The sequence below is a fragment of the Protopterus annectens genome, chromosome 1.part0, assembly GCF_019279795.1.
Source record: "Protopterus annectens isolate FY-2018-M chromosome 1.part0, PAN1.0, whole genome shotgun sequence".
Classification (NCBI taxonomy): domain Eukaryota; kingdom Metazoa; phylum Chordata; order Ceratodontiformes; family Protopteridae; genus Protopterus; species Protopterus annectens.
Window position 1 is genome coordinate 1,528,574,660 of NC_056725.1, and position 20,543 is coordinate 1,528,595,202.

General features: G+C 36.8%; 1 protein-coding gene across 1 annotated transcript in view; it reads left to right on the forward strand.

Annotated features, from left to right (window-relative positions):
- The window catches only part of LOC122798772 (solute carrier family 22 member 2-like), a 667,833-nt gene that overhangs the window by 169,347 nt on the left and 477,943 nt on the right, over nucleotides 1-20,543 (forward strand). Inside the window, exon 3 of the mRNA XM_044067886.1 lies at nucleotides 1,018-1,172. Within this exon, the coding sequence (XP_043923821.1) occupies nucleotides 1,018-1,172 (155 nt within the window). The remainder of the gene's footprint in view (nucleotides 1-1,017; nucleotides 1,173-20,543) is intronic.

A 20,543-nucleotide genomic window follows, 5' to 3' on the forward strand; every position in this document is an offset into this window, starting at 1 on the left:
CCTTTATGTCACATTAAATGCAGACCATAGCAATGAGTGAATATGTGTATTTTGTAAAAGAAATACATACCAAACCAGATTTTCCTTATTTTTTGTGAATAAAAGTGTGCGGGGACCTGGTCTGCTTCTTTACAGTGCAGCATATGTTTGTGGGTGTGATGAGACTGAAATGTTTTTCTGCTGTCTAGGACAGGCTCAATTTTCTTTGTTTTAAGTATGTCTCATTGCAACACTGTCTGAGAAATTATGAGTTAGGCTATCCTCAATGTAGACTGTAAATGGAACCATAAAGCTAAAAGCATGGTACTTTCCATTGGGTAGATCTGTGTCCAGTGCTGTCAGGAACTGCAGACAGACATGAACAGGTCTGTAGGCATCTGCAAACATTTTATAACTGCAGTAGCAATATGTTAAAGCTGTCACATGTACAGTTGTGCTGAACAGTTAATATGCCTTGAACTATCTGATGCAGTACACCTGCTTTTCATTCACCCCCATTAACAAGTAAATACCTTCTCATAAGAAACTATTTTTAAGTAATGAGTAACTAGATGTGCATGGAATATCCTACATGGTCCTTAGATATCGTTTTAGCAAATGTTCAGCATATACTATATATATATATATATATATATTTCATTTTTTTCTTTAATTTTAAGTGTGCCACATAACTCTTCTTCAAAAGGTACCTGAAATTATATTAGCTCAGTGTGCCATTTGCCTGCCATGTTTAGCTCAGTGTTTCATTTACTAGCAATGTGTTAACAAAAACATATTGTTCTTCTTTTGGCTTTTCCCGGTTAGGGGTCGCCACAGCAGAACAATGGTCTGCAGAATGATAGGCAGTTGAAATCAATTATTTAGACAGTTTGTTTTAGATACAGAAATTTTGCCAGATTTTCAAAAAAGTACATAAACGTTGTTCTAACTTCTTTAAAATAATTGTTTTTTTTTCCTCTGTAGGTCACTACAAGAATTCTTGAATATGGTAAAATGCTTTTCTGTATTTTTTTATAGGTTTGGTCGAAAAATCTGCTTTCTGTTTGCAGCATTTGCCACTGCTGTTTCAGGTGTTCTTATGGCGTTTGCACAAAGTTATTCCTTGCTTTTGTTTTTCCGCATTCTGCAAGGACTGTTCAGTACTGGAGCATGGTCAATAGCCTATGTCCTTGGTATGTGCTTTATATTTTGGTTGAATTCATAACTCAAAAACTGCATATAGAAGTATAACAAAAACATCTGATGAACAGACCAGTTATGTTGCATTATTTTGTTATGTTCTTTATATCTACCTGTCTCCCCATTAGGATAAAATTTCTACTTAATCTGATATCCAGAATGATCTTGTAATTCAACATTATGAAAAAAGAATAAACAGAGGTTAAACAACATTTTAACCTTCTCTAAAAAATCCATTTGCAACGTTTGGCATTTTATTCCCAATGACACTGGCCAGGTTTACTGTGACAAGATAAAATATACTACATCATACAAGTCTCTTTCTGGTTCCATCAAGTTACGTCAAAAATCAGATGTTAAATGTATGTCACTAAGTGTATGCTCAGTATGTGCTTACTTCAAGGTATTTATTATATGCCATTATGGACATCAAACAAATACTTACATTCTGCAAGAAATTTACAATTAATTACTTGTATGGTTAAGTATATTTACTACTTCACAATTAACATGTTTCCTTTATTTGTATTATTAGTAAATTATACAAGTGAATCTGATTTGTCTTTTCTTAGAATTACTTAATCCTTATTGACTCTGTACAAAAAAAAACATAGATTCCCTCAGAACATTTTTTTAAGATGTGAAATAGGTTACATTTTAATTACAGTCTTAACAGGTATTATAACCACTCTGCATGTTTCTTGCAATTCTCCATTGTGCTCCTTCCTTCATTTCTTCATGTTATGAATTTAGACACGCGCTTAAATGTGACTAAGCACTTGGTACAGACCCATTAGAGTCAGTAAATGAGTACTGACTCTACACCTAACATACTTTAGCATTTATTTGTGTAAACAATGCCATTTCACCAGTGTTTTCTCAATGTGTAAGCTTTTAGCTATCATAATTTTAAAATGATACATGTTTCTTAGCTGGCTGCGTCAGCAGGACCCCTTAGTCATGAGCATTCTGGGATCCTTGTAATGGCAAATGGACTGGTGGCCTAACTTACTGAGTCCATGCATAATATCGTTAATGCTAAGCTTAATAGTGAGATTTGACTCTCCTTTCTGCCTGACAGAAGCCATTTATGAAAAGCTTGTACATACTAGACATCATAAAGTATCAGAGTTTTCTCTCCATACATTTATATTTCCTCAGCATAGCAACAACACAAAATACTTTAAACTACATTTAATGGATGGAAATATTAGATTCAGGAGCATCTTCACTTTTGACAGACTGTTAGGCCCACTTTATCAAGAAGTTCTGGAGAAAATATCTCATCCTACAGCCCATTGCCAGTATATTATGTTTCCAATTACCACTGTTAGTATACAAACATCCCCTGATACCTACACTACAAATATGCAGTGGCCATTCCCATCTTGCTATTCTGTTTCAGAAGTGATAAGGGCTGTTGTATCACTTTCAGCTACTCCACTGGGAGTGATAGAAGTCTTTTGCATGGCTCTCCTGTCAGTGACTGTTGATTATAGCCACATCTACACTGACCCATTTTATGAGTTTTTAGTGTTCTCACAGCTGCCCCCCCCAAAAATAGTTTTTGTACCCTAAGAACCATCCTACACATTTCAGTGCATCATCATCTTCATCATCAATACATAAGGCCTCCCTTTTCAGTGCCCACAGCATCAGCACAATCCATCCTCTGTGGCCTAACAGTCAAATGAATGGCACAGCTTGATAGGCCACAGACCCTGTCTCTGGCAATTAAAATAACCTGGCCATCAACAGCTACTGCCCATATGACAGTGACCTGTTTTGTACCTTGACAGTCTACATGGATCACTGAATTACAACCACAGATTCCATTAAATACATACATATAATGCTTCTTCAGTATGAAAATATGGTGGATAATGATTCGGGTCAAGGACTGTCTCTCCCTGTCATAGTGTAGTGTAACTAGTTTGGAATATTAGTGCTGTATACCCACCAGTATACTAGCCAAACACCCCCCCCCCACTTCATCCATCATACAGTGCTCCATTGTACTCCCACAGTATGCCTGTAACTGTGATCCAGTAATTGCTTTTTTCTGAGGGACAGTGACCTCCAGGGTTGCTACAAATAAGTAGCAAGACTATAGAGTGCAAAGGACCCCCCTCCCAATCACAGGATAAAATAGCATGCAAAATATCTGTAAAAAAGTGTTTTTGGTGAGTTTTACAGCTTGGTGTTATTCTGTACAAATCAAATTTATTGTTTGAAGTCTCCAGACTCAAATTATTGAGACTCCCATATTTGACAGGGAGCCATGTTTGAAACCATACAGTACATAAAAGTATATGACAGCTACAGAGAGCATGATCAGCAGATTATAGCTTTCTTTTTCCTTTTTCTCCCTTTTTTGCATGATGGTCATGCGGTAGATATATCCCAGCAGTCTGTACATGCTTACTCATGATCGGTCATTTAGGAAGACACCCTATCATTCAGAGACGTTCTCACAGTCTGTTCGGGTTATATCTCTTCCTTTGCTGCCCTGAGACCTTTGAACTCTTTCTATACACCCTTTCTACTTTTTTTATTCCTTTCTTCTTCTAGCCCATCCATCTGACTATGTTCTCCTTCTTGTCGTCATCCTTCCCATTCACCTTTTGCTGTTTGACTCCAGCATCTCCATGTCTAGTTCTTTTTCACATTCATCATTTGCCATTGTTATATGTACTTCTCCCTCCTACCATGTGTTCCTTCTGCTTGCTCTCTTATTTGAGGTTGCATCTCTACATTTTTCCTTCACCTTACTTTGTGCCACCTTGTGCTCCTGTTTTCTAGTTTTGTCTTCCTTACCTTTTCCCACCCCAGACTTCCTAATGTCCTTCTGCTGCATCTTCATCTCAAGTCCCTCTCTGCCCACCCTCACTGGACTTCTCACCACTACTATCTATAGCTCTCATTTGTCACAGGAAATGACCTAATTCCCTTGGAGGGTCCCAAGCCCGCTGCCACACATTCTGAGCACCCCAGCTCCTACTCTTACCAGCTAGCCTGTAGTGCTGCCTTACTGCTGACCAGTTCTTGGCGCTCACTTTTCTTCCCTTCTAATTTTTACAAGTATTTTTTTTTTGTTTTGTTTTCTACCTAATGCTTTATTGCTGACAAACAAAACACTTGTTTCTGATAGCTTCTTTTGATTCTAGTCTGCTGGCTAAAACTATGAAAAAGCACGAAGAAAGACTGAAGTTTCAAGAGAAAATGTTCTGTATAACTCAACAGAGGAATGCAGAGAGTTTTTTCTGCTATCCAAAGAATGATTTTGAGACATTTTTTTTTCAGTGATACTAAGAGGGCCAAAAGTATGATCTCTTATGATATAGACTTTTGTTTTATCAAGCAAGGTTGTTGTGTCCAGGAGTTTCAGTTTTCAAGATGTGCATTGAAACATTGAGAAGAAAATAATAAAATTCAGTTCATGGGTGGGGGGAGGGGGGTATCATACAGTGGGAGGTTTACTGCAGAAAATAAACAGTGCAATGCAGGTGCCAGTAAATATATTTTATTGAGGATTAGTAATGTATGTGACATCATAACTCTTAACTTGTAGGTATAAAAATTCTGGGCAAAGGCACTTGAAAAGTAAGTATGTATACCCAAGAACTCTGGATAGCTAATTAGCATGACATTTGCATATCTAGAAGCATATTCCCATCTCACTTCAAGACGAATTGTGGGACAACACCAGTGAGAATTATGATTTTAAAAAGTGTGATAAAACAACACAATATGTATAAGCAGAACAGTTATGTTTTATTTGGAGTAAAGCTTCATTATGATTAGCTAGTAAGAAAGTTAAAAAAAAACAGCTCTCATTTCCCCAAAGTGCACTGAAACATGTGTGCCCCAAACCAACATGTTCAAAGCAGCTGATAGTTGTATCAATAAATTATATGTGGTAGAGGAGGCAGAGCACCAGAAAGGGGCAGAGGAATAAGGAAAGGAGGCTAAAGCAATATAACACAATGACTAGAGAGCAAAAAAGGAAACATTTCAATCCAGTACCTAAAAACAATACAATAGGTCATTTACAAAAAATGAAAAACTGCTGTTTATGATGATAAGTGGTTGCAATAAAGTTTGCAACAATAAACAATGAGAGCAACAAAAGAAGGGAATAAAAGTCACGGTAATACCTTACTTAACTAGCGCAGAGGTTAAGTCATAGTTTTGCACACACGTGTTCAAACAGCATGGCATGCCCTTGTCAGGAACAGGGAAGAGATTTTTTTAGTAGATATTTTGCAATATTTGACAGATGCAAGGTAATATTTTTGTCAGGTCGAACATTTAACAGTTCACAGACAGCAACGTTTGGTGTATCTGATTGTTAATGCTAGGAGCATTAATATTGAATGTTTTTATTGGTGAAATTGCTACCCTCCCACAAAATTGATGTTGTCCTTCTTTGTGAAACATGGTTAAAGAACAATGCCTAGAAACCAGTTCTATCAGGGAGTAAGTGTTTTTACTGTAACAGCCATTCTAACAAAACAAATAAGTGGAGGTGTTATGATAGGGATGACAGATTGTTATGAGTCATGTGATTATTACATGTTCAGTCATAACAGCAAATACGCTAGATGGTATAACTGTGACAATAAAGACAACCCTAGGACATATGACAATTGTTGGAGGGTATACACCATCAAATTCAAGTGTTGATAACCTAAAGGAATTTATGCATTTCTTGCATGAAACAAATGATATTAGAATAATAGTGGCTGTGGACTTAAATTTAACAGAAACAGACTGGAATAACATTGATTCAACAACATTAGAAAGGAAATTAGTCACAATGCATGTTCAGGAACAACAATTGCTTTAGATTATAAAACAGCTTATTAGACATTGCTTATGTTCCTAAAGTAATTACTGTTACTTTGTGGTCACATTTTACCACCATTAATGTGCAGTGATCATAGAGTTATAATTTTGCTAAACTGAAATTTAAACCAATACACAGAAGATTAACACACATTACATGGAAGGAAAACTGTCACTATGTAAAACCAATTAGAGTGATGCATTCAGTGGAAAAATTGCAGAAGGAGTTTGGAAAGTTTTTAAAGAGAAATTGTTTGAATATAAAAATCAATAAAGTGTTTAACATCAAGATCTAGGCACACAAAAATCAGGAGGATATACTTCCATAAGAACAACATACTTGATTAAGGTGAGAGACAGTCTTGGTATATTTGTAGGCTAGAATGGCATTAATGCCTGTGCTTGAAGTATTTGTATGTGTGTATGAATGTTGTTGAAAGCTTAGCACAGAGATTAGCTAATGGATCATGATAGCACTCTAAACGTAATCCACTATGATTCATTTCATATTTACTTCTGCAATTAATCACTATGCAGCAGACACACATGGGGCTAATGCAAAACACAGGTAAATACCGATTCAAACAAGTAGCCCACCATATAATTTTAATGACAGCCACTGAAGGCAGAGAAAACACTGGATTCTGGGACTACTGCCATCAGTTAGTATCTCAGGTAGAATGACATGGCAGTAGGTAATGACACTGTATACTGTAAACATATGAACTAAATGACTATATCAAGTAAATGGGAGCTGCAATGGGCAGGAATTAAATAAAAAATAGCAATATGAAGTGTATAACTAACTCACATAGTCAAACAGGTGGAAAAGGCTGAGTTCTTCACATCTTTTCAAGACTCATGAAGGCTCTATTCACAATAAAACAGTAAATAAGTAATATTTTAATGCAACAAGTCATCCAAAAAAAGTTCTTTAAAATCCAAATGCTCAACTTAATGTCATAAAATGGCTCAGAATCAAATAAAGTAGCATCATGATTTGACCAGTCTACATATACTTAGCTCAAGTGTAATCGTCCTTGGCTGGGCTCAAGTCTATACATTTTTGAGTATATAGGCATATAACAATCAGTTCTGAGACTTCCCGAGAGAGTGTTTCTGAGGCAAATGTCTGCACTTCCAACCCCACAGAATGTGTGTATCAGTGCTATCATCAGACTCCCATCTCTTTCAGGATGGCTTCTTTAGTGCCAGGGCTGTTACTTGAACCTCAGTAATCTAGTTTAATGTCAGGCCTTTATCCCTCTGTGCCATAGAGGTGGTCATCTGTTTCCTAAACTTATATTGGTATTCTGGGAGACATCCAAACATCTCAAAATAACCAAGCAAACGCATTTCTATATCTTGTTAGCAGCTAACTTCCCCCAAACACACACACACGGACAGATGTATGCACACACACACACAAAAGTCCATTTGTTTGTTGCAAAATTATTTTGGTAGCTTAAATTCTTGAAAATGTTACATAATAAAAATATAATCTTGTTTTTCCTACAAATATCATCAGTTACCAGCAGCAGAATGATGAACTATAACATAACTTAGTCACACAAGCCTTAGTGTCCGTTATCATTGCCACACTTCAATAATCTGCAGGGTCAGCAGTTCACAGTTGTAAAATTTACCACAGGAAATGTAATTTCCTTAAGGAAAATGAATTAATTGTGCTTAAAAAATATGCAAATATATTAAATCCATTAGATTATGCTAACTCCCAAATCATCTAAAGGAAAGCACACTGAACATTAAGCAAATAAAGAGTAAATAAAGGCTGTAAATCATATGCATGCCATTCTGTCAACAGAAGCAGCTTCTTTGTAGAGAATGGCATGCATCTGAGTATTACAGCCTTTATTTATTTTTGTTTGCTTAGTGTTCAGTGTGCTAAAAAGTACACATATTGGTTAATAATCTAATGGCATTGTTTCCACCGTTTCCTAAAATCAACAACTGAATCCTATCCTTCTGCTTGATTTTGGAGAAGTCTGAGAAATGTAGTTCTTCCCAAAAGCCCCAGGTTATACTGGATTTCACTTACCAAGTGTGCGATCAACTCACTACGTCTGGATTTTAATGTTTCCCAAATCCCGAATCTACAGGTTTGTCCTACTTGCTCTTTAGTTGCAGACAGTCTCCTTGCAAAAGTATTGCCTTTTCTGCTGTTTTGTTACTCCTGCCTGAGCCACCTCGGAATCCATCATGGTTATGACCATAGTGACATCATTATGCCCAGTATCATTGATGACACAAGCTGTTGGCACTGGCTGCTAATGCAAGGCTGGCAAACTAAATTTAAATAATCTGTGCTTTAACAGTGCCAGTCAGAGATTTGTGCTATCCTGTTACATTTGGATGAAATTTGGTATTTTCTGGAAAATTCCAGACAGCTGAAAAGTATGTGTGATGGCAGGATATGGAACACATAACAGCAACTGCTCTGGAGGTTGGTTTTGGCTAATACATGCAGGCTGACTGTAAAGATTCAAACTTAGACATTAAAGGGAAGAAAGGTGAAATGCCTGCTACTGCAGAACTAGACTGGAAAATTAAATCAATTAAATTGCACACTGATTTTTTTTCATTTGTATTTCTATTTATTTATTTGCTTAATTTTTTTAATGTAACAAAGTGTTGTTTACATGCTGGACAATATGTTTCTTGTTTCATCTTGTACCACCAGATGAAGTTATCAGTATTTCCTGATGAGTATTTCAACTCATTATTCATTGTTTCTAACCTCTTAAAACAAATTTATTTTAGTTTTATTCATTCTGAGTAATAAATCTCTTTGATGCAGAAGGGTTTCCCACATTCCTCTCAATTGTCCAGATTTTTGCCTCAACTTTTTGATCTGTTCCTCATAAAATGTTTGGTTTTCTGGCAAATCCCTGAGGATTGAAGTCCCTAAATAATGACATAACATTTGAATTTCAGACTTTATATCCTTCAGAAAATGTATGATGACACAAATCCTGTTAAATCCTTTTATTATAACATCTTTTTAAAATTATAAGAGCAATCTTTAAAACACATCCCTATCTTTGGCCTTTGTTCCCCTATTATGTTAAACATTGTCCAGATTTTTTACTCTAAGAAGTTGAATGGTACTGTGTCCCATCTAAATGTGATTTTCTTTAACTTTCAAGTCATCCGTGACTGCTGCCTGGTGAAATCTAAGAACGTTTATTAATGGGATAATAACCCTGAGTTTTTCTATGTTAAGCATTTAACACTTTCTTGTAAATGCTGGAGAATAGCATGCAGAAGTTAATAATCAGCATACTGCTGAGAAATGCTTCACACTGCATTATTCCACATGTAGGCCTTCCTCTGCAGCTATCTTGCACCTTTCTGTATATGTTTAGGAAGAGGCATTGGTATGAGTCATATGACTTACAGATGTATTTGTAAATTTTTCAAGCCATATGACACCTTTAATATTTCTGCCATTTTGCATACATGACTGCACGATTTACTTAATGAATGTGCAATTTCTTCATCATTCAGTGTTTTATGTATACTTTTTTAATCAATACCAAACAAAATAAAATGTAAAGAAATTATGAAGAAAAACAGAAAAATTATTTATTGTATAGCACATCTGATATGTTGCAAAAGTCTTATCATTTTTTTGTAGATGGATAAAAATCACACACAGTATTAAGTCAACGACTGAATAATTTCTGGCTGCCAGCGTGCCACAGATCAGTAGCCAAACAGATCTTTTCAAGCATGTTCCGTTTAGAAGTCGCAATTTCATTTCCCTATAGAAGTTTGTTTGTGTCTTTCGGCTTTTCCTGGTTAGGGGTCGCCACAGCAGAACTCTGGTCTGCTAATGATTGGTAGTGTATATTTACGTACCGGGTTACCAGCCCTGATGCACAACCTTCAAAAAAAGCACACCCCATTCACATATACCTCCACACAGAAGACGTTCTAGCTGAGAATCAAACAGGACAACATCTTGCTATGAGGTGACAATGCTACCACAGCACCACCAGCGCAGTCATTCCCCTATCGAAGTAATCATAGCGGGCCTTAGGCATAGGCCAACTAGGCGGCCACCTAGGGCGCCGCTCTTGCAGGGGCACTTTTCCAGTATTTATATGGTGTAGGTAGGCCAGGATGAGGGCACCAGGTGGTGTGGGAGGGGGCACCATGGAGCCCTTTTGCCTAGGGCACCAGTTGACCTAAGGCCGCTCCTGGAAGTAATAATGGGGAAATACTTCCTGAAGTTAATATTGTACCAAGGGTAACTGAAAAGCTTTTTGAGTCTTAAACACTCTCTAAAACTATTGCAGTCATCTCTGAAATTAAGGCTGTTACAGCGACTGCCTCATGATAGTTACACTCCTTTACTTGGCTTTACATTCAATTGGTTTTGATGTTAACTTATATTTTGGCAGCTGCCGTTTGGTGGATAAATTAGCACTTCTTGGTGATGAAAAAACACATTTCTTTAGAAGATTAATACAAAGTAAATAACCCCAGCCACTAGTATAACTATAGATGTGCTTTCAGATGGATTGGGTTTAGCATTATTTGACCCATATGTTGCCATCTTTTTGGCTGATTACATCTTGCCTTTGATAAAATTAAGACTGTCATCTCTCTAAATATATACTGTAATGCTGCTAAAACTGTTGTAATAGGTTTTTAGGTATATAGCAGACTAATGACCATTGGTGCCTTTATAAGCCTAGCCATGCAACCCAAACGACTCTATAGACCCGGGGTGAACTTCAGATTTCCTATCCACTGTTCAAGGTTACACTTGAATAGGGTCAGGGAAGAACTTCATTTCACATGGATGGGAAGCCTTTTCCAGAGAAGAGAGTACCTGTCCTTTTAACACATTATTTTATATTATGTTATTATCTTATTTATGTTGCAGACAAGGTTTAAGAACCTAGATAGGGTAGTGCCGATGCTATTTTTTCGGATATGCAGTAGATCCATCAGAGTGGGATGTGAGGATGCCTTGTATGCTAGACATAGATCACTCCTCTATAGTCTGTAGGAGACAGAGTATAGGGATAGTGATGTGAGATGATTCACATAGGACATAATGATAATGTTCTGTATTCTTTTGTGAGGAACCACTATGGAAGTTCAGTTTTTGTATGCGCCTGGCCAGACATATACTGAATGGAGTGTTATACCTAATGATATGTCTGATTAGGGCTGAGTATAATCGCAGTATGATTCTCTGGACCTAGATGCCATGCCTTTACTGATAAGTTGAGTGACATGGAATGATTTTCTGACTACATTAAACACAAGTTGGTTGAAAGCCAGGTTACATTCTACATTAGTCACTACATTTCTGACTATTGTGTTATTGTTTAGGGGTATTTTATTGATGAGGTTGCTTCCTCGGGTGGCTGACTTCCTAAAAGGTACTATTGTGCATTTCATGGCATTGAGTTTTAAGCTGTGAGTTTGGCACCAGGCTTTTGTCTGTGTTAGACCTTGTTGTAAAATGTTTGTGTCTTGGGGGGTTTCTGTGTTTGCTCCCTGCATGAAATTATCTGCAGACTTGGTAAGCCAGAGGCCGTTGACATTGGTTTTGACTTCTGAAAAATAGATGACAAAGAGGAGTGGACCCAGCACAGATCTCTGGGGTCTCTACTGGAGACTGTCCTCTTTGTGGAAGTGATCTCTCTGATCCTAATTTCTTGAGTTCTATCTGTGAGCCACCTGGCTATCCAGTAGGTTACATAGGGGTTTATGCCTAATTCCATGAGTTTGTTTACAATGCCTAAGTGAAGTGTTGTATCAAATGCCTTAGCCTGGTTAAGATATGCGATATGCACCATTTTACCCACATCCATTGTCTTGGTGATGTTCTCAAAGAAGTCCTTCAGGTTCATTAGACATTATCTGCCCTTAATGAAACCAAACTGGGTTGGTTCCAGTGTCTGAAGGTTTCCTTTGTAATTGTTAATTAAGTCCATGTTGATTCTTTGCGTGACTTTGCAGACTAATGTTCTATAGTTCCTGGGATCCAATGATGGCCCACCCTTGTGTAAAGAAATGACCATTGTGGTCCTCCAATCATGTGGCATGAAGCTTGTTCTGAGGTTATGGTTCAATAGTGACTCCAGTGGCCCTGATAGATCATATTTCCAGTTATTTAGGACGCACCCTCAGATATTATCAGGGCCATCAAAACTGTATTCTTGGCTTTAGTTGGAGGATGTTATGTTAGATGATAATTCCTGGGGGTGCGGGTGGGGTAAAGCTGGAGCAGAATTTGCTGGCTATACTACAGTGTCTCACCAGATTTATGGAGGTGGCAGACACAGTCTTTGAACTGATTAAACACATGCTCAGTAAGACATTTGACATAAGCTGTGTTGGATTGCTGTTTAGCAGTACTCTGAAAGTTCTATATAGGCTTTGTTAGCTATGTCTCTACAAGATATCCATCATGACTTGGAATAAAGTAACAACATATGTGGGGAGGTTCCTACATTTTGACCACTGTATCTATAGCCATATACATTAGTTTACCTACAGTGCCTGCACATTTATACTAGATGGCCAGATGAATGGCCACTTGCAGAAAGATGAAATATAACTGAGATCTGTGCGATATGTGCGAATCCTGAGAACTGTCTAGTTGTTATGCAGACACATTACTTATATTTCCATGCTCACCACACACTACGTGGCTGTTCACAAAATGGCAGCCTTTCTGATTCATATACCACTGTGTCTGTAGGCCAAGCTGTATCATTACTGTTACACATGTGCAGTCTATGGCATCCAGTACCTCAGGGAAGCAAATGGTATTATTGCCATGCATAATGCTGGCTCTCCCAAATGGCGTGCTAAGAAACCAGATATGTTCATCCACACGTAAAAGCATAATGTCAAGGAACTTGCTCAGTATTCTAGAAGCAGTTGCTTGAAAGATAGCTAACTTATTGATCTCTGAAAGGACTCTGTAGCTAGAAAAGTAAAAGCTACAAACACCTCGGCCTATACAGAGACAGGAAAGTTAAGCATTTCTGTACATTCTGCATGAGGGTGAAATATTAGCCAAGTTCAATATCCTGATCTGCATGGAACTAATCATTAACTTCTTAATCACTGAAATAATGTAAATAAGGGACAAAAGTTTGACCATAAAAGTTTTTGCAAGATAACTTAATTTGATCCCAGACTGCTGCCTTTGCTGACAGTTGACAATATCATGTGACCATTTATCTATAATACCTTTCTTGAATTACAGGCAAAATGAGGAGGAAAGAAGAACTGCTGTGCATACAGCATGTGCTGTACAAAGCGAGGTATACACCACTCCTGAATAAATAGATGGCAGTGTGATGAGGAGATGGGGGGCTGCTGAGGTGCATAACAGAAGAGGTTCATCCTTTGAAGCAAAGGGATTTGGGGAAAGTCTTTATTCAGGAAAACAGGGACTCATTTATAAGAAGAAACAACTCTTCACTATTTTCTATAATATGTATAATTTAAAGAACTCCAATCAGGTTCCTTAAAGGATCTCTATCAAAACAAAGGGATTGGTGATGGGAAATGGTGAGTTTAGGCAACAGACAATATGCAGATTTTGTTTTTTGACAAGTGTGTAACAATGTTAGAGTGGCCAATCAGAATGACTTAATGAACTTAGTATAAAAAAAAAGAAATGAAGTATCCTGTGCTGTAAAACCTTTCTGGTTTGTATGTCTAGTAGATTGAAAGGTTGGAAGGTTCATTCTATGTATTAGGTAACCCAGGCCTCCTATACATTTTAAACAATTACTGGGGGAGCGGGGAGGACCTGCATCATGCTATCCATAATATCAGTCCAGCATTATGTCAAAACTGATAACTATCTAAAGAGAAATTATGTTATGTGCAGTTCTAATTTATATATACTTAACTGAGGATTAGTGTGAAGGCTGCCAACCTAGCTAGCTAGAATTTTATAAATAATTCTATCTCATTTTAAGAGATAATTAATAAGGTTTTACATGTAAAGTGGCTTTTATTGCTGTGGTTTCCCGGCAGCTGCAGGATCAAATAAAAATGTTAAATTTTGAGTACTGTTAGCCTGGGAACTTAAGTACAAGTGTCAAGAATGACATAATCTGAAATGACTCAGCAGTACTGTGTATTATCAAGTTAAGGACAGAAAGAAAGAATAGCACTGTGTATCTTGTGTTGGATCTGAAAACATTCCAATCACCAACATTTGCTTGCTCTGTATGTAAGTAGCATTTAGAACAATGATTTCTATTAGAGCTAGATAAGAATTTACCCAGATTAGTCTAGCTGTTTTCTATATTTATGACAGACTATCCTGCAGTATTGTTTTAAAGCACTTTCTTGTGATTTCTGAACTCTGTAATGTCATTGTGTTGAAGTATTGTCTTGTGTTTTTATTATTTATTATTAAATATTTTTAAACCTTTTAACTGTGGCTGTTTTGTGTAGAGATAATTTAAGCTCTAGCGTACTTGCATGTGTTTGGTGATACTGTACAAACCACTCCAACAGCCTTGCTGTTAGTCACACTTACTAACTGGATAATAATAATATTGCACAGTAAAATTGTACATCCTTTAGTAATGGCCTTACTAGTAGCTGATAAATAGTGGTTGGTAGCAGTGATTTCTATCTTATAGTCTGGAGAAAATAGGGAATAGCTGGAGAACCTGTGACAGCCTTCTCCAGGAGTGTCTATGTGTTTGTATATAACTCATATCTCAAAGTGTGTGCGTGTCAACTACTTGGGCAGGGACACAAAGCACTGGTTGGACAGAGAGGGTGCTGGAGGTTTTGGCTTGACCACTCGGCTGAGATCTGTATCCTATAGCTCTGCCAGTGGGGAGTCTTATAGGGGATCTGGAGAGAAAGGGAGAAACCAGCCCCAGACTGACTGCAATCTTTGTGTGCCCTTAAGGGAAATTGTACTTTACTGTGTGTGTACTTGTTATCCTTCCCAATGTGCACGTACCTCACTGATGCCAGTGGTGAGGATTGAGGCTCCTTGATTACTGGGCCAGTGCATGGGCGTCACAATTAGTAACACCCTTTTCTCTGTAAACCTGTGCATGTGTTTATACTTTTTTGGGATTGTGGAGGGAGAATTTCAAAAGAATAGTCATCCATCTGTACATGGATGAAGTAAATAATGGGTAAAATATATTTGGGAACATAAACATCTTAAAAATAAGTCTTTTTTTCTGAGAGTAACCAGTTGCTACTCCTGTTAAACAGGTAGGCAGTTACAATCAATTACTATTATTACTTAGATTTGTTAACAGTGTGTTCAGTTTCATTAGAGAGCATTAGAGAATCTGCCATGTAATTATTTCAATAGATCACTTAAAGGGGAAAAACAACTTGAACTGGTTCAGAGGAGAGAAAGCAATGGGAGCATATTTAATTCATGATTGTTTTATCCTCTAGCCAGAGTGTTGTATACATCCAAAGAAATGGCCAGTGTTTTGACATAATTAAGGAATTGTTCTGAAAGCTTCAGAAGGAATGAATGTTTAAATCAGCTTTTAGCTAGCGGCATTTCCCATTAACCCTGCTAAAGATATTATTCTGTTTGTGTTCGTATGGTTGTGAGAAGTATAGGTTTGATGCTTAATGTAGTAATAACAGGCAGTATTTTTCTGAAATTGTCACTTATTTGCCTATCTGGAATAAATCCTGCTTGGTCCGCACATGAATCAGAGATGACTAAATTCCTTGGTCATTTGAATAGTTGCCACATTAATTTAATCCTTGAAGAGTGCATTAAGGGTTGAAAACTGTCTGTAGAAATTTCACTTCAAAGGGTTTTATATGTGGTTTGCACATCATTGTTTTGAGGGTCTGCTTCTTAGAATATTGAGGGGTTGTTTGTATTATGGAGCACCACTACCTTATGAAAGAATTCCAAAAGTTCTCCAAAAATATATATGCAAACCTCAGCATCTTTCCCATCAGTAATTTCTACATTTTATAGTTTTATATCAAGTTCATTAGGTTTTCATGTGTTCCCTCCATATCTGATATTATCCATCTCCCACTTACACTGTGCTGCACCCTCACTTTATTTAGTTATGCATACTTTGGTGACTGGTTTAGTCACACTAGGCAAGTTCATTTAAGGTTGGAATGTTTTAAATGTTATAGATGAGTGTCATCTTTACCGTTAGTTTTAATAAGAGAAACATCGCTCTTTGTCCCATCCTCGACAGTATTCTTGTTGAACAGTAAGCATTACCTGATGAAAAATGAGTCAGTCACCTCCAGCAGATGGTAAGTAATAATTTGTGTGCTATGAGTTTTATCTTACATGCTGTTCTATATATTCACTTACATAATATTCAATGTGCCATGCATTTTATCTTACATTTTGTTATATAATATTCTGTGTGCCATGCATTTTATCTTACATTATCTAATGTAATATTCAGTGCATCATGCATTTTTATCTTATATGCCTTTATATAGTATTCAGCATGCCATGCACTTTATCTTACATGCCCTTACGGGGTGTACTGTGTGCCATGCATTGTATCTTACATTCACTTATGTAATATTCTGTGTACCATACATTTTATATTACTTGCCTTTATACAGTGTTGTATTGTTGTGCTTCTGTCTTTCATTCCATTAACAACACCTTCTTAATGTGCTCAGTCTTTGCCTCCATTCTTCTCATCCCTGTCACCTACTTTTTTTGGAGGGGGTGTTTTTAATTAAAGGCAGGAAATATGTAGTTAAAGGCTGGTACCCCCCCCCCCCCACACACACACACATTTGAGCTGCTCATATTATCTATCTCTCATTGTTCTTAGCACACAGATTATGTACAGGAAAATTGATGCTCTTTAATCCTGCTCATTTTTCCCAAGGTAAGAGTGAATGGCTACCTGGCAGTACAGCTGTAGCCGCCTTGCTTGTCAGTTTCTGGGTTCATGCAGGTATGTGTTTTGAATGCTCCCATAGAACTTTTCTCACCTTTAGCATATTTAGTGCACCAAGTTAAATAGCACAAATTGCACCCGTACTCCTTCACCCTGGTCACCATACCTAGCCAGGCTGAAAGGGCAAACAATGCATTCTGCATCAGGTATGGAGTGACTGTAACACAGACTGTAGAACCATACAGATCTAGTATATACTGTGACATTCCCATGATAAATACATCATTTTCTCTAAGTGGCGATTAATTGTTACATGGGTATAAGCATGACACAAAACCAAGGCAAGTATGAAAATTTAACACATGCAAACAATAGACCAATTAACCTTTAGAATTTGTTGTAAAAATGTATGCACCTCAGAGGGCACACTTTCTGACCAGCATATAAGTTATAGCATTAGAATTCAGCTTAGTGATACACACTTTCTTGTTTGAACAGGCAGCAACATTCATGCATCATGACCCATTTCTGATATCCATTTGCTGACAGTGACTCTGCAAAGAGATCAAATGACCAGCAGCCGCACAGCAGGGATGCAAAACAGAGATGTATGTAAAGGGAACAGCAACATGGCCATAATGACTACCTAACAGGAATCATCATGGATCTGCAGCATGCAGAGAGCACTAGTTAATACACTACAGACTTTACACATCTAAGCAGATTCTTATCCTCTTCCACAGAATCAGTCCCTTTGGGACACATGGGAGCATAGAAATATGAGTGTATATATATATATATATATATATATATATATATATATATATATATATATATATATATATACATACACTGATTTTCATCAAATGACTCACACATTGATGTTCACACCATTGACCAGAAAACATTGACATTGCAAATTTTGACAGCCCCCCCCCACACCCCCTGCTAATTACATAGACTTACTCCAAGACTGCATATCCCCTTACCCTATGCACTGTCAGTCTCGCACACCTGTTGACTGTTAATTTAGTCTGTCAAATTTTGCCGGCTAAACAGATGTTGACCAGCTGTAGAGTTGACAATATTCAATTGACCCATATATCTATTTATCTATCTATCTATCTATCTATCTATCTATCTATCTATCTATCTATCTATCTATCTGTCTGTCTATCTATCTATCTATCTATCTATCTATCTATCTATATATAGTAAAAATATTGACCACAAAATGTTGACAAACTGAATGGCAACATATTATCACACATATACTGAGAAAGAACCTCAGCACATGCAACAGATAACATCATTTTTGAAGGGCCCTGCACACCCCATGTAGGTGCTGCTCTCTCCATACTAGCTGCTATTTATATATACTAATGCCGAGACTGAAAAATCCAGAGGAAAGAAAATATTCCTCTACCCAGGGAATGTTGATCTTGCACATCTGCTGACCAACTGCCTGTGTCAAAGAAATGGTGTCAGTGTACTGGGCTTTCATTTTGGCAGGATGGCCTACACCCATATATATATATATATATATATATATATATATATATATATATATATATATATATATATATATGTGTGTGTGTGTGTGTGTGTGTGTGTGTGTGTGTGTGTGTGTGTGTGTGTATAGATAGATAGATAGATAGATAGATAGATAGATAGATAGATATAGATATATCACAAATAATGTTGACTCAGTAAGGCAGGATATAATCCTGGCTCAACTGCTGTCAAATGATTTGAACCATAAATAAAATTCAGCATTCCATCTTAAGCTTCATGGAAAAAGCTGAGGAAGTAAACAGTAAAGGAGTTTGTGGTCTACATATGTATTTAGTGTGCATATTTTAATAAGCATATGGATTTAATAGGCAAAGGGAAAATTATTTATACATGCATACTCTTCTCAGTAAAGGATTAGTCAAACTGTTCTTTTAAAGTAAGAATATAAAACAGTGCAGTCACTTAGCTCAGAATACAATAGGGGGATTATTTTCTATATTTTCTTGCTGATATACATTATATGTTCCTGAAATTATGCAGTTGTACAGAGGCAGGAATCAAAGGTTTAGCTAGGACATTTGGAACCTGAGCGAGACTCTCATTTGATGCCCCATCAACTTACCTGAAGAGGACAAAAAAACCCAAAAAACAAACAAACAAACAAAAACACCTTAATCTGATCCCCCATCATCAAGCTAAAATTGCTAATCATAAAAATATGAGTTTCAGACTTATTTTCCCTAAGAAAATGCATATTAGTGCAAAACATATTATTCTAAAGCTTTCTAAGTTTATAAGAACAAATTTTTAAACTTCGTCCCTGATCTGATTCCTCCAACTTCAAGTTGAAGTCACTAAACAATGACCGATATTTTAGTTTCAGACTTCATATCTGTCAGAAAACACATATTAGTGCAAAACTTATTATTCTACCAACCTATGAAGTTTATAACAACACTGTTTTAAATGTTGCCCTTGATCTGATTCCAACTTCAAGTCACTACATTAATCATGACAGACATTTAAGTTTCAGACTTTGCATGTTTTTCAGAAAATTCATGATACTGCAAAGAAACATTATTTTCTAGCAGTTAGCCTTCCTGCTTGCCTGTTAGTGTCTGGCCTGACCACTTGTCTGACTTAGTTTGTGTTTGCTGTGGTGCTGGTAGGTGGGCTAATGAGTGACTCTTTTTTTTTTTTCACAGACAAGTACAATAGTAGACTCCTGGTCCCATCCAGATAACAGTCTGAGCCAACTGTCAGGCATGAATGCATTTATTAATTTTTCACTATCCATTCCATCATTTCCTGCCTATCTTATCTTTATGTGATTTTCATTTTCTGCTTAGCCCACTCTCCACATAACCATACACTGCATACCTTTGAAATTCATTAACTAACAACTCTACTGTACCTTATGTACACCTCATCTTATACTGCTGTAAAATCTTGAGTATTATGCCGGTTTTTATCCAGTTATAGTTTATATTACTCTTGTCTTATATTGCTTGATAATAATGCTCTATATTATTATCAAGAACACATGTAAGTATGCAATTGGCATACAGTGATCAGTGATATTAGGTATCACAGGAACTTTCAAATTTATTATATAGTTTATGTCTTTCTTTAGAACATTTGTTAACTGTCTAAACATTTGTATGCACTTTCTAGAGCTTTTCTGTCTCGGACTTTGCTGAAAAGGCACAGTTTTCACAGTCAAAGTGTTCTATTCGACAAACAGAAATATATTCATTGATTAGGTAAAGCTGTCTGGAGTCTTCTGGACACTACCCCTATAGATGGAAGCTTAAGAAAGGGAGAGGATGTCTTTGCAGATGGCCTGCTAACATATTTGCTAAGTAAATATAAAGTAGTGAGATGACCAACCACGATGTGCAAGTTCTTCTTCCAAGTAGCAGACGCAGTATAAAACGTATTCCAATTTATTAGGTAAAATGAGCGCTTTCGCGTAGTTCAGAGCTACGCTTCTTCAGATAACTTTCTTACAAATAAAACTACATTTTTATACTAAAAAAGGCGGGATGTAGATTGATTGATTACAATTAATTACAATTAATCAAACAATCAAATGGTTGT